The 14,419-nt window shown below is 37.7% G+C and overlaps 2 protein-coding genes across 2 annotated transcripts; both read right to left on the bottom strand.

Moving 5' to 3' along the window:
• Positions 1 to 6,026: 6,026 nt before the first annotated feature.
• LOC117291356 (40S ribosomal protein S26) lies at positions 6,027 to 8,784 on the bottom strand. The gene is made up of 4 exons (XM_033773005.1): positions 8,770 to 8,784; positions 8,006 to 8,183; positions 7,639 to 7,772; positions 6,027 to 6,271 (listed from the first exon to the last, which is right to left on the bottom strand). The coding sequence occupies exons 1-4, from the start codon at positions 8,782 to 8,784 to the stop codon at positions 6,227 to 6,229; spliced, it is 372 nt and encodes a 123-aa protein (XP_033628896.1). The 3' UTR covers positions 6,027 to 6,226.
• Positions 8,785 to 11,164: 2,380 nt separating this feature from the next.
• On the bottom strand, positions 11,165 to 14,412 carry LOC117291705. The gene is made up of 4 exons (XM_033773555.1): positions 13,583 to 14,412; positions 12,868 to 13,046; positions 12,111 to 12,192; positions 11,165 to 11,522 (listed from the first exon to the last, which is right to left on the bottom strand). The coding sequence occupies exons 1-4, from the start codon at positions 14,316 to 14,318 to the stop codon at positions 11,335 to 11,337; spliced, it is 1,185 nt and encodes a 394-aa protein (XP_033629446.1). The 5' UTR covers positions 14,319 to 14,412; the 3' UTR covers positions 11,165 to 11,334.
• Between the last annotated feature and the right edge of the window lie 7 nt (positions 14,413 to 14,419).

The following is a 14,419-nucleotide window of genomic DNA, read 5'->3' as shown; positions in this document are numbered from 1 at the left end:
AAAACACCTCACATGTTAATCATTGGCATTTTGATTGGTGGAGCATGCGTTAAGTGTAATGTTTTCAATCGCGACGCGGTGACGCTCCAAAATTTAATATATGAGTCCAATATTTATAAATAATTATAGGACGCTTGCCAGACACTACGCAGCGAGGATTCACAACGTCGTCTCCAAGATTATCGTTCCCGCCCGTTTTTTATCAACGAAAACAAGTCGTATCACGGTGGGAAAGGGTACACAGTCGTCCACTTTGCTTAGAATGTTTTTGAAAAGAATTTTCAGAGCGTGGGTGGCGGGTCTTTGTTTTGTTTATTGTAAATTTAAAAAAAAGTTTGGTAAGACACTGTTCTAGAATTGCAAAGGTCGCGAGATCTCTGAACAGTGCCTATAATCGGTGTATATGGGTAAAAAAAAAAGTATTTTTTATCTATTTAAAGTTCCATCTAAAAAAAGAAGATCCCACTTCGCGAAATGGGAAGTCAAGACTTCATCTCGTGATTATATTATTATGCGAGAACGCAATACATCCATTATTTGTGTAGTATAAACCATGGGAGCTTCATAACGACCAGAACAATCATCCATGAAAGCAGTATGTGCTTCGATTTGGAGAGTAAATAGGGCCTATATACATAATATATGGCACTGTAAAAACTGTGTTCAGAGTTTAAACACATTATGTTGTACCTATACTTGCCCAACATGATAAACGTGCTTATCATTTTGACACCTGCACAAATGTTTTGTAGTATTCAAACACACAGAGGAATCTAAACATGATTTAGGTTTTAAGGTGAAAAAATGGTGAACAACTTATAATATGCTCAGAAATGTGTCGACAACGATCTATAAATACTGTTTTAAGAGTGAAGATTTCACTGACTTTTCGGTTTCACTTGTCGATGACATTCCCATGATATCATGTCTGTTAACAAATACTTCAATAAGTTTCTTTAAAATGTTTGTGTACTTTCTGGGGTGTTACCAGAAAAGCAATGCCATTTGAAGGGCTCCACCCACATACATGTAATTGTTAGTTATTTAATTTTACTGATACAATATCTTACCTAAAAAAAGTGATTGAATGTTTGCTCATTCTTGTTGTATAATTTGCGTAGTAGGTGGACAAATATTAAGGAACTGAAATTAAATGAACTGGTTTCAGAAAGACCGTCAAAGAAAAACATTTATATTAATTTCCCCTTCTTTCTGTTTTAACTAGCTCAAGATAATTATGTCTATGTGATGATTATGCAGTTCAGTTTCAGCAAAGCAAGTCTTTATGTGATACACTTACAGGCACATGACACTATTGGCAATTTCTCAAAATAATTGTTAGCATAAAACTTACTTGGGACCCATCATGAAGTGAGAATACTGGACTTTAACAGTAACCAGGTTTCCGTGCCTTTAAAGGCAAAGTTTGAATTTGGTTTTTGAAATCATTCGATTGTTTAAATCCGTTAAAACCTTTTGATAACGTTTTAATAAAACTAACCTGTGGGCATTATATTTCACCTGGAAACGTTTTTGAGATCTTTATAATCCTTGCCTTAAATCACTTACTTAAGAAGGGAATCTTTTCTCAAAATAGCATATGATCAACAGCCGAAGTGCGTCTTATCTTAAAGCCATTATACACTTTCGGAACAGAACAAAAACAAAAGTTCACAGATTTACAAATAACTTACAGGGTTTACAGAAGGTAAAGGTGAAAGACTTCTCTTGAAATATTATTCCATGAAATGCTTTCCTTTTTGAGAAAACATTAAAACAATATCAATTCTCGATCGAGAATTACGGATTTATTTTAAACGCATGTCATGACACGGCGAAACGTGCGGAAAGAAGGGTGGGTTTTCCCGTTATTTTCTCCCGACTCCGATGACCGATTGAGCCTAAATTTTCACAGGTTTGTTATTTTATATTTAAGTTGTGATACACGAAGTGTGTTACTTGGACAATACTGTTTACCGAAAGTGTATAATGGCTTTAAAGGTACAATTTTAAGCCCTAACAGAGACAGGTTGAAAAAGGTAAACAAAAATAAACAATTTCGTCCATGGATATAATTATTTAAGGGTGTAGTCTTCGAGAAAGACTGCTAGGGTCGAACGTCAGGCCATTTTGGCATTTATACCATTATGTCATTTTGGTTGGTAAGCAGTTTGCAACAGGTGACTCTATATTTTCTCAGAAACTGTATAACTCATTAAATTCATGGGCAACTCATCTCTCTATAGATTCATCAACACGAAGCTGTATTTTCGACCAGTTCCATTTTTAGTACTTCTTGTGAACACTATCCAATTGTCAGAATTACAAGCTTCATGTTGTTGTTGATGTTTAAGTCGTTTCTTTTTCCTGGTCATTTTTTTTTATAACCCTTATATTTATTGAGGTATTTATTTGAACAATAATGTTTGTTCATAATATTTCATCCCTATTTATGTAACATCGACTTTTCATCATACTAAAAAAGAAAACCGGTGTGTGTCTGTTTCCGAACAAATCAATAATATTACATTATTTTTAATAATGTAGCTGATAAATAACGGGAGTTTTTATTAATATTTGTTTGATTTCATATATGTCACTTCAAATAAATAATACACTCAGCGTTATACTTGTATGGCATTGAATTACTCGTTCATGTGAAGTCACAGTGTCAGTGATGTAATAAACAGTTTTGTTCACGAAGGAATTGTCGTGTGGTGAATGTCTACGGTTTTTATATAGGTTGATCTGATTCAGAAAGAAAACTAGACATAGACTTTTTGTTAATTACAAAAACACGGTGTTCGGTTGGACGTTACGTGATGACGTAGTTCAAAAACATTGAACCATAAAGATGACTTTTTCAACAACGTGTCGTTAATTTTTATAGTTAAACTTGTATCACAGCTTTTAACAACTCCTTTTTTCTTCACAAATGCAGATTGGCTTTAGGTTTTAATTTGCAATCTATGGAAACCCTTTAAAAATGCATGTGTTGTCCTAAAAACACTAAGGTTCAACTATCTGTTGAGTTTCAAGGTTCAAATCGATCTCAATCTTGAGTTATGCCGTAGATAAGCTCAAAAGTTGTTTTTTTGATGAAAAAAAACACGAAGGCGAACTTTGACCCAGGGTAACGACCCGGAAGTTAAGGTCGTACGATTTTAGTGTTAACTTTCTAAATGTTTCCCAAGTCTTTATCTATCCGATGCCCAAGTATGAACATCATAGCTTTTATATTCGTTGATATACAGCAACAAGCAAATGGTCATTTTTAAACATTAAAATCCTTGTCATGACGTCATCAATGACGTCATCAATCCCAAAAAAGTGGCAGTTTTATCTACGCACTAGTGCCTATGTACAAAATAAGTTTAAAGTTTGTACAAGCTTTACTTTTGCTTTAAAGCTCAAAAGTTGTTTTTTGATGAAAAAATGCGAAGGCGAACTTTGACCCGGGGTAACGACCGGAAGTTAAGGTCATACGATTTTGTCCAAGTCTTTATCTATGTGATGCCCAAGTATGAACATCATAGCATTCATATTCGTTGAGATACAGCGAAAAGCAAATGTCGTTTTTCAACTTTAAAAACCTTGCCATGACGTCATCAATGACGTCATCATTCCCAAAAAGTGGCAGTTTCATCTACTCACTATTGCCTATGTACATAGTAAGTTTTAAGTTTGTACAAGCTTTACTTTTGTTTGAGAAGGTTTGCAGGGAAAGAAGAACACGAGGGGGAAAAAAAACGGGAAAAAAACATAACAATAACAATAGCTGTTCGGCTGTTGGCCGAACACCTAAATATTGAAAGCAGAAAGATGTTTGTCACACTTCTTCTTTCTTCTTCTTCCTATAAAGTGCTGCTTCAAACATTTGAAGATTACCGCACTGCGATTGTATAATTAAAAACACTGGACACCTTTGGTAATTGTCACCAATCTTCTCACTTCATTATGCACAAAATAACAAACCTGTGAATATTTAAACTCAATTTGTCGTCCAAGTTGCGAGAAAATAATGAAAGAAAAAACACCCTTGTCGCACAAGTTGTGTGTTTTCAGTCTCAGATAGTTGATTTCGGGGCCTCATTATCTAATTCTGAGGCCTCGAAATCGAATTCAAATATTTTAATGGACAATTATACTTCTTTCTCGAAAACCACGTTACTTCAGAGGGAGCCGTTTCTTACAAGGTTTTATACTATCAACAGTTCTCCATTGCTCGTTACCAAGTAAGTTGTTATGCTAACAATTATTTTGAGGAATTACCAATAGTGTCCAGTGCCTTTAAAGCTAATAATCCCTCGCAGTTGTGCACCAACCAGGGGTGGATTTCACAAACGTAGTCCTAACTTAGGACTAGTCCTAGGCAATGCTAAGAGATAGGACTGGTCCTAAGTTAGGACCAGTAACTCATCCTAACTTAGGACTGGTCCTATCTCTTAGCATTGCCTAGGACTAGTCGTCCTAAGTTAGGACTACCTTTGTGAAATCCACCCCTGGAGTTTAAAGGCAGTGGACACTATTGATAATTACTCAAAATAATTATTAGCACAAAACCTTCCTTGGTAACGAGTACTGTGTAATGGGGAGAGGTTGATGGTATAAAACATTGTGAGAAACGGCTCTCTCTGAAGTGCCATAGTTTTTGAGAAAGAAGTAATTTTCCACGAATTTGATTTCAAGACCTCAAGTTTAGAACTTGAGGTCTCGAAATCAACCATCTTAACGCACACAACTTCGTGTGACGGGTGTTTTTCTTTCATTATTATCTCGCAAGTTCGATGACCAATTGAGCTCAAATTTTCACAGGTTTGTTATTTTATGCATATGTTTTATGCATATGTTGACAATTACCAATAGTGTCCACTGCCTTTAACATAAGCCTGACGACGGGTGGGAGGGGGGGGACGACGACTTTATGCAAACTTGAAAACTTGCTTGCGGGCCTGACTTTCGGTTGCCACGACAACTGAATGACGCATGCATGTACAGTGTATAGGTCTACTAATATTAATTACCACGCTTCGTGTTTGGCAAGGTTAATGGCTTGCTTCAGAGTGGGGGGGGGGGGTGGCAAGATTTGGGAGAAAAAAGGAATACATACGTCTGTGTACTTATCAAAGCACGCCAGATAAGTATACTTTTAGCAAACCCAGTGGCATTTACAGTTTTCAATGATAAAGAATTCAAACCATTACATTTTTAACAAATCTTCTGGGGAAAATTATGGTTCAATGATCAAAATCACCACAGTGCAGTTGTAAAACTGCAGGACTTGCAATTAAAAGTCTTTGGCTCGGACCCCCCCCCCCCCCCCCCTCTTAGCTGGCCGCTGATTTCAAAGTGAACCAAATTTTGAACCTTTTAAGTATGCACCAGCAAACAGACCATCACACCATAAATGACCACTGGGGGTGCTTTAGTGTATCAGATTAGAGAATAATAATAGCTACCAGTTAGTTCTCATATAGCACATTTTACAATAACCCCATCAATGCGCTTTACATTAGTGCCCTGGTCATTGGGCCAACAACACTCCAGTAATTTTTTTCAGCTCCGTGGTGAGTATACAACCAAAGGGGAGTATAGGCTCCAAAGGCTTTTTCAATATCAACACCTGTACCATACCAGGTTCCCATTAATACACCTGGGTGAAGAGAAGCAATTCATGGTAAAGAATCTTGCTCAAGAACACAAGTGACACAAGTGTCATAAAAACAAGTAGGACTGTACAGTTTTTTTCCCCGTCACTCTCCGAGCGCTTTGTTACCTTAGGAAAAGGCGCTATATAAATGGTACTTATTATTATTTATTACAGACATGTGTCTTTTGGGTACACGGTAACCAATTTGACTCGGGTTTAAGATACCGACCCATTACAACATGTCTGTTGTAGGGTTTGGAGAGAGTTTTAAAGACATTTACTCCTAATTGTTAACATCAGCAAATACCTTGATTTCAAGTTAACCAAAACGTTTGGTGAGTCATGAGACATTAATTCAAACAGCTCGGACATCATGTTCTGTTATCATTTTGCCATTGATGGTGTTTATTTTATTCAAACGGTTAATTTTTCCAGATGTGTATTTCTATATTTGTGATGACTGCGAAGCTAGACTGTTTAAGGACGATCCAATGAAGATTGCACAGCCATTTTCTTGGTGCAACTGCTTCAATGTTTTACGACCATTGTGAAGAGTGATAGGTTTTCATGACATTTTTAACGTCCTGCGGTGCCACCTGGTCTTGGCTGCTGTCCAGAAGCCTAAAGATAAGCAGACAGGGGGAAAAATTAAATTAAACACCACAAGGCAAACTGTGAAAATGTATAACAAATATTTTACGTGGAACAAAGATAAAACTAAAGCCAGGTTCATACTTCCTGCAAATGTGAGCAAATTTTGATGTTACATGGCCATTTTCGCAGTGAATGTTTCGCAGGGGCTGAACACAGCTCAAATGTTGTGAATTATTTGTTGCAAATTTGCGAGGTCAAAATTTGTATCACATTCGCATTCGAAGTAAGTAAGAACCAGGCTTAACTGGACTTGAATTTTGGGGACTCCGGATCACATTGTCGAAGCCCTACCCCAACAGTTACTGAGCTATATGTTGGTGGTCTCCCTATTTTGTCTTCATTCGGGGATGCCAGTCCACCACCGGTCAACCTGTGTTAATGCAGTGTAGCCAGGGATAACACCCAAATTAACAACACAATCTTGCAAGTGGCAGCAGAGGGGCACCTCAGGAGATGCACCTTTTCTATCAATTACCAAGTAATACATTTTGGGTCGAGTATTTAAGTTGTTGATTTTTGAAGGTTCCACTCCAAATTATTTTATAAAAGAATTCTACCGAAGTAGTCACATGAGAATCAACCACTCCTGGGCCCAATATCATAGAGCTGCTAAGCACAAAAATTTGCTTTGCCTTGATAAAAACAGGATTACCAGCCAAATTTCCACTTGATTTTCAGGATAAGCAAACATCATCTGAATACCAGTACCAAACAATATGCAACAAATGGAAATTTGGTTGGTAATCCTGTTTTTATCAAAGAAGAAATTTCATGCTAAGCAAATTTTCGTGCTTAGCAGCTCTATGAAAATAGGCCGTGAATGGCTTTTATGCAGACAATTATTTTTACAAGCCTCTTTTATTACATCTTTTAAGATGAATAATTTAACTCTAGAATGGACTTTGAATTTGTTTTCAACTTTTCTGCACAGGACCTTTCATTGAAGATATTTTTAATAATTTGTTTTTAATGATATTTTGTCCAACTCATAAACCCGAACAGACACTTCAATGTGAGGGGTTCTCTGAACTGATTTTAGCTATCCACCCAAATCAATTGTCACACGTTGTCACCTACTCCACAGGCTTAAACAGGGTTACACCCCCTTCAAGACACTGGTATCATCCACTTTAGGAGCCTTGTTGGTACAGCAGAACTCCCTTTCCAACATTTTACCAAGTTTTGGCTAAATGCCTTGCTCAAGGACACAAGTGTCATGACTGGGATAATAAGAGATAGATTGTACATTGAGTCATCAATCGCCCCAAATTGGATGATAAACAATGGAAAAGTGCACGTCCTGTGCAATCACTTTTATGAACATCAATGCTTACCATTCCTGGGCGGAAGCGTGGTGGGGGTGTACGGTCCTTACGTGCCTCCTTGGATCTATTACGTACTACCTTGGAGTGAATGGCACAGCTCACACAGTAGTGAAGTTTTGCATACAGCTTGGGCAGAGCGTACACTGTATACACAATTAAGTAAATAACAAATAAAGGTTTTGACAGAAGTGGAAATATATCAAGGAGTAGTTTATTCAAGCATTTTAAAAACAAGAAGAGTAATCTCTGGATCTGGATTTATTATACTCCGATAAAAACGGATATCCGCATCGCATCAAAAAGAATTCGTTTACGATTCGAATGAAGTTCCCTAAGTGATGGATAGATAGATAATAAGTTCGTCCCGTTGCATTACCGTCATAAACACTAGCATCCTGGATATCTCTGACTGCAGCAGCCTCGACGATGTTTCTGATGACAAACTTCTTGATGGCCTTGTCCTTGGGCACACAACGGGCACAGTTTGTGCAGCGCACAGGCCGGACGTGGCCACGTCCTTTCTTGTTGCGTCCGTTGTTCCTTCGCTTTGTAGTCTATTAATACAAAATGTTCAAATATAAGTGCACTCAAAAGTAAGTTGGGTGTAGCTCTTGTTCAACATTGTCATTATTAATTACATGTTTAATAATTGTTGTAGCTTATTTTGAGTTTTCTGTATTCTCATCGACTTAGTGCTGGAAAAAAAACTTCAAATATTAGAAGAAAAAGCAGACAGAAAGATTAAAATTTACACTGATAAAGTTCAAGGCCACAAGGCACAACTTTTTCCTAAAATCCGACTTTCAACCGAGGTTTTTCAAAAATATGGATACCAAGGTAATAATTTAATAATAAATATAAATATAAACTTAAATTAAAAAACAACTAAGTTAGGCCCAACCATAGAGTAAGGGCCCAACTAAGTACCTCTCAAAGGACTCAACTCAACGGGTAACTTTCCATATGGCGCCACCACTTTTTCACACATTTTTACAAAAAGGGATATCTCATTGAGGTTAATGAGATACTATTTTATTTCATTTCGAATGAAAAAGTGGTGGCGCCATGCGGAAACTTTTCCAACTCAACTATTGAATAATAATATATAATCAGCCATCGAACCACCATGTACAAAATTACCTTAACATTTAGCATCATAATTAAACAAAAAATAACAATAATTTTTAAACCAAAAAAAGGGGAGGTGTCACTGTCAAGAAGAAAAACTTTTCTTCAAATCAATCCTTTTATGCCGCCACTTTTTCACTCATTTTTACAACAACAAAATACAATTTTTGAGTTAATTAATTGGATACTATTTATTTCATATAGAATGAAAAAGTGGTGGCAGGATACGGAAACTTGGTAATTTTTCCTGTGTCGTAAACTGTTAAAAATACGCAATATAAAATGTGGCTGTAGCGCCCTCAAATTTGGTGTCGGAAAAACGCGTAGTATCCATTCGTCGTGCGCTGTAAACGTCCCCACGTGAAATGCGAGGCAAACCCATCGATATTCTCATTGCTTATTTTGAGCAGTAAAAAGTGGAGTATTACAAACTTAAAACAAAATGAGTACCAAACCGAATGCAATTGAAAACATCAAACAATTATATACTGTCTTATTTGAATCATTTCTGTCCAGTAAGACTGAGAAAGGCGGACTTTACATCGCACTTAAAATTAGAGCTCCTACCATTTTGACCGTGTGAAAGAAAGAGAAAGAATATCACCGCTGGTCCCTATCAATGAAAACAACGCAATACTTGTGCTGACAAGGTACCAGCTAAAGCTGCTCGTGTCTAGAATGGTAGCCCTCTTTATTTCTCCTAATCTCAGTGTTTAAAGAAACAGGCACCAGACTATATAAATTTCCGCGCTTTGGGGGCGGGGAGATTGCTATCGGGGGGGGGGGGGGCAGAATCCTACACTTTGTGCATTGAACGATTTTCTAAGATTTTCAGAGCAAACTTTTGACATTCGCATATGCCGTTAAATACTACTCACCAAATGATTATGTGTTTCCACCGGCCCTCCCCCACATGCCGCCCTTGTTGGGATCCTGCCACTTTATATTTTTCTAATTGTTTTAACTGCCAATACTGTAATTGGTGCATTTTCCATGTGCAATACATTATGTGAAAGCTTGTAGCTTTCTTGTATCTCATTTTTTTTAAATAGCCAGGGGAGGGTCACTAAGTTGGCAAAAAAATGGTCAACAGAAATAAAACCACACACTTTTGCAAGATGTAAAATACTTATTCATTTTATTACAAACATCCTGATTTGTGCCATGTGCCCTTCAGAGCATGTAGTGCCACCTCAAACTTTCTAAAGAGAAAACTGTTTTCCTTTGTTGTTATCTTATTTATTGTCTCATTAGATTACTCACAGTGAGGGAAAAAAAATTCAACAAAGCAAAGATAAAACAAACAATCAAACCCAAAAACATGAAACAATTGCTTTAAAATTCCAACCTTGGGTCAAATAATTTGGATGCCAATTGCTTTTCCTAGTCGAGTTAATTGATGGAACTGGAACATAATTTTGTACAAATAAGGGCAACAATTATTATCAGCATGCAAATTGCACACTGCGAGGGCTTTTCAACTTATTAGACATTACTTACAAAAGTTAATTCTTTCTGGTAATGGAACCAAGAATGCCTCTATAGTGAACTTAAAGGCAGTGGACACTATTGGTAATTACTCAAAGCTCATAAAACCTTAATTGGAAATGAGTGATGGGGAGCTGTTGATAAAACACTGTGAGAAATGGCTCCCTCTGATGAAGTAACATAGTTTTCGAGAAAAAAAGAAAATTTCCACAAATTTGACCTTAAGACCTCAGATTTAGAATTTGAAGTCACAAAATCAAGCATCGGAAAGCACACATGTACATCTTCGTGTGACAAGGGTGTTTTTTTCTTTCATTATTATCTTGCAACTTCGATGACCAATTGAGCTCAAATTTTCACAGGTTTGTTATATTCAATTGTGCATATGTTGAGATACACCAAGAGAGAAGACTGGTCTTTGAAAAATACCAATGGTGTCCACTGCCTTTAACTTGTACTGCTACCAACCCTAGCGCATGGGACCTACAGCTTAAGCGTCATGACTGGGACTCAAACCCACACTCAGTTGATCAGTAGGACAGAAAAGTTCAAATGCATGTATAAATCTAATAGGTGTTAAACTTGCATTGGGGATACAAAGATTCGAACTGCCTCTTGCTACCAGGCAATCTCGGTGGCCTAGTTGGTAGACACTGCTCTAGAATTGTAGAGGGTTCGAATCCCACCCACGTAATATGCCTGTAATTGTTTTCACAGAACTTGGGGAATTAAAGGGTAGACAGTGCTGACACACATCAATGTAAGGGTAAAACCCCCAAAAAAGTACAGACAATGTGACCTGTGTGTTTACATTCAAACCGCCCCCTGTTGACAACAATGTATACTTCATGTTTCGCCGGGCAAAAATACGCATAGTCATGGTAAGATTGCAAACACTTTCTTGCTGGCTGCCAAAACACAAAGGTTTTGCCCGGCGGTATGCGTGCGAATTGTGTTATGGTTTTCGAGTGACGTCAGAGGTCACATCGTCTATTGTATATCCATAAATGTTTTGGGTTCATTATTAATTTTAGGTTCATTTGGTTGTTTTTATGTCGGAGGGCCTTGTTTAAAAAAGCATGTTCAAGCTCATGCTTGGGTCGATCCCCCATCATCTGGTTCCTGCATCTGAAGATCGGTTTGAGGGTTGAACATCAGCATCTCATGTTGCTCCCACTGCTGCATATGGTCGTCAAACTCACTCCCAAGGGTCCACAGCTGCTCTAGGTCATAGGTCAATCTTGTTTCTTCCATCATGAAGTGGACCACAATGTTGCCTGAAAGTAAAACATAACAAAATTGGCAAACACAAATTGATTACCAGCAAAAAGTTTACACTGTCCAAAAAATCTACACATGTATTATTTGTTAGTGTTGTGTTGTCTGGTGCCCCACCCATATTTTGCTTAGCATAGATCTTTTCTAAGCAGGATTTTCTACTTAACAGCTTTATGAAGTTAGCCCCATCCCAGCTCTTAGCAATTTTAATCATTTAGTGGTGTTGCTACCAAATCATACGGTATCCTGCTTGATGACCAAAAACTACCCTCATCGGGAGAAAATTGTTCCAATTAGGGTTCAGGTTTTTCCAAACCAGGGATTGCAATCTTTAGTATGGTCATGACTGTTGTTTTTAGTACTACCCCATCCATTTCTTGCTTAGCATAAATTTGCTAAGCAGTATTTTCTGATTGACAGCTATATGTTCAATTTAGTAGTCTAAACAGCACTTGAGTGAGTTGAAAACTCTGGAGATCTCTGTGTAGAGTAAAATACACAAACAAAAATTCTTTTTTGCGAAATGAAAAAATGCTTTGACAAAGACTGAAGAAATGTATAAAGAAATAAAGCATCCCTCTCCTTACCAAAGTCAAGACACATCCAATCATCACTTAGCTTTCCCTCTGTGATAAGAAATGGATCACTGCTCTGCTTCCGCCGTTTGTACTGTGACAAGAAAAGACAAGAATACAGAAATTAAGATCAACATTTATTTTAAAGTTTCTTAAAAGTCCATTTTATTTTTTAAGTGATTCAGCAGGAGGTTCCTTTTTTGCAGTCAGTCATTTCGGGGTTCGACTTTTACACAGTGGACCACCAGCCCAAGACCAGTGATTTCCGTGTCCGACCAGTAAACTCAAGACAAGACTTGTCTGGTAGTCTTGGGTTTTTTCAATTCAAAATCTTTTCTCTCTAAAAATGGTGTTCAAATAATAAAAAAATCTTGTACCAGTTCAGTATCCGAGATACTGCGGTCTTGTGAACTTTCACACAAAGATAAAGCCCAGGCCTGTACGGCTTCATTTTTGAAAGGGCAAGGGCACCAAGGCATTTTCTCCTTGCTAGGGCACCCTATGGCTATGAGGAAATTGTAAATTGCTACTGGAGCATTTCAAGGGCACGAAGGCATTGACCAGGGGGCATAGAGGCAATCACCTTTGTTGCCTCTGTGGAGTAGTACGCCTGACAGCCCTAGGGTTTTGTGTGTCCATCCTATATGACTTAGAGAGATACAAAGTGCCGCAGATTTTAAAACCATAGGCCTACACGTAAGCTTGAGGACAATTTGTTTCACAGATCTTTTGTGGTAGATAAAAATGGATGAGGCAAAACTTGCCGTACCAGTTTATTGATGAACTGGGTCATAGCCATGAGGTGTCTGGAAGATCTACCCGTCACCACAACAAAATAATCAACGTAGTTTTTCTCTGGAGGCACTTTGATGACGCATATGTCCTGTGCATTCTCTTCTCGAAGTATTTGCACAAGTTCATCAATGTCGAAGACGAACACAGATTCCTCTGGAAAAAAAAAGTAAGGAAAAAAATCAGTTGATCAAAAAGTCTTCACAATTTTTATTTATTTGGTTGATGCTCTCTATGTATACCAGTTTCCTTTACAAACAGAGAGGTTCTGGAAGAAATTATTAATTAAGGTCAGAAAATATTAAATCATTGAAGTTTGAACTTTGTTTGATTGATATTCAGCCCTCAAATTAGGGTTCAAATTTTACACTGGACCGCAGACGTGAGGCCAGTGATTTTACTGTAGCCTTTGGCCAGTACTCCTAATTGTTTTTTTCAATTGATAATACATTTATGAGATTATTCTTCTCTTTGGTGCAGTGCTTACTACAAATTAAAAAGGTTTGATTGTTAATTATTAATTAAAGTTATTAATTAAAGAATCCTTTAGATTCTGGTCTCAAGTTGAAATATTGTTTCTGGTCTGAAAAACAAATTGAGCTACCGAGTCCTTTGTATGTGTGGTCTAAGTCTTGTTTATCCCAAAGTTGAACGGTTTAAAAAAATAAAAAAACATAAGATATGACAAGTACCAGCAGCTATATTTGTGACGTTCAAAACTCCCGCCTCCTTCTGTAGTCCATCCTCTTCCACTGGCACCATGGCACCAGAGCCTTCTCTCTCACTTTCCTCTTGTGCGCAGATGTCATTCTTCAAGACAGAGCTAGACGAACCAAATGATGATTCAGAATCTGTGATGACCACCCCTTCTGAAGCCCCTTCTCCATGATCAGACTTTCCAAAGTCAGCTGCCATCTCACAGAGAAGTGAGTGTAACTCTGGGTCTTGGCTGACAACACTTTCAGTTCGAGTTGTTGGGTGTGTCCAGTCACTTTCCTCAATATTTTCTACACCATCAAAACTTGTTGCATCTGATGAAAATTCTCGCCACTTTTTTTGAACAACTTTTTCACATGATGAGAAAGTAAAGTTTCTTTGGGATAAACCTGTTTCAACCTCGTGTACAAATGTGGCATAATTAGGCCTACTGCCAGTGACACTACTTGTGATGTAATTAGTCCTCCAAGTTGTTCTTGTTGATGAAGAGCAAGATGTTGTGCAAAGGGTTTTTGAGGAGTGTGATGTCCATGCACTAGCGCTATGGTGGCGAGTACACTGCGAACAGTGTGAAGTTGATGCTTTTTTGGTAGGCCAAAATTCCCTACGTTGTTCAACAGCTGGACGATTGATGATGATGCTACAAAGGGTCACTGGTTTCGTGTGAAGTCCTAAAGTCTTCGAGCAGTTGATCAACTGGAGAAAATTCATTTTAAATTTATGAATAACAACTAACTTTAAGCATTATCGTCAATCGAGAGTTCCTCACGTGTGTGTGTAGTTTACTGTACGGAAACCCACTGTAGTGTACG

This window comes from Asterias rubens, chromosome 6 (genome assembly GCF_902459465.1).
Source record: "Asterias rubens chromosome 6, eAstRub1.3, whole genome shotgun sequence".
In the NCBI taxonomy this organism is placed as follows: Eukaryota; Metazoa; Echinodermata; class Asteroidea; order Forcipulatida; family Asteriidae; genus Asterias; species Asterias rubens.
This window is presented reverse-complemented; position numbering and strand designations above follow the sequence as displayed.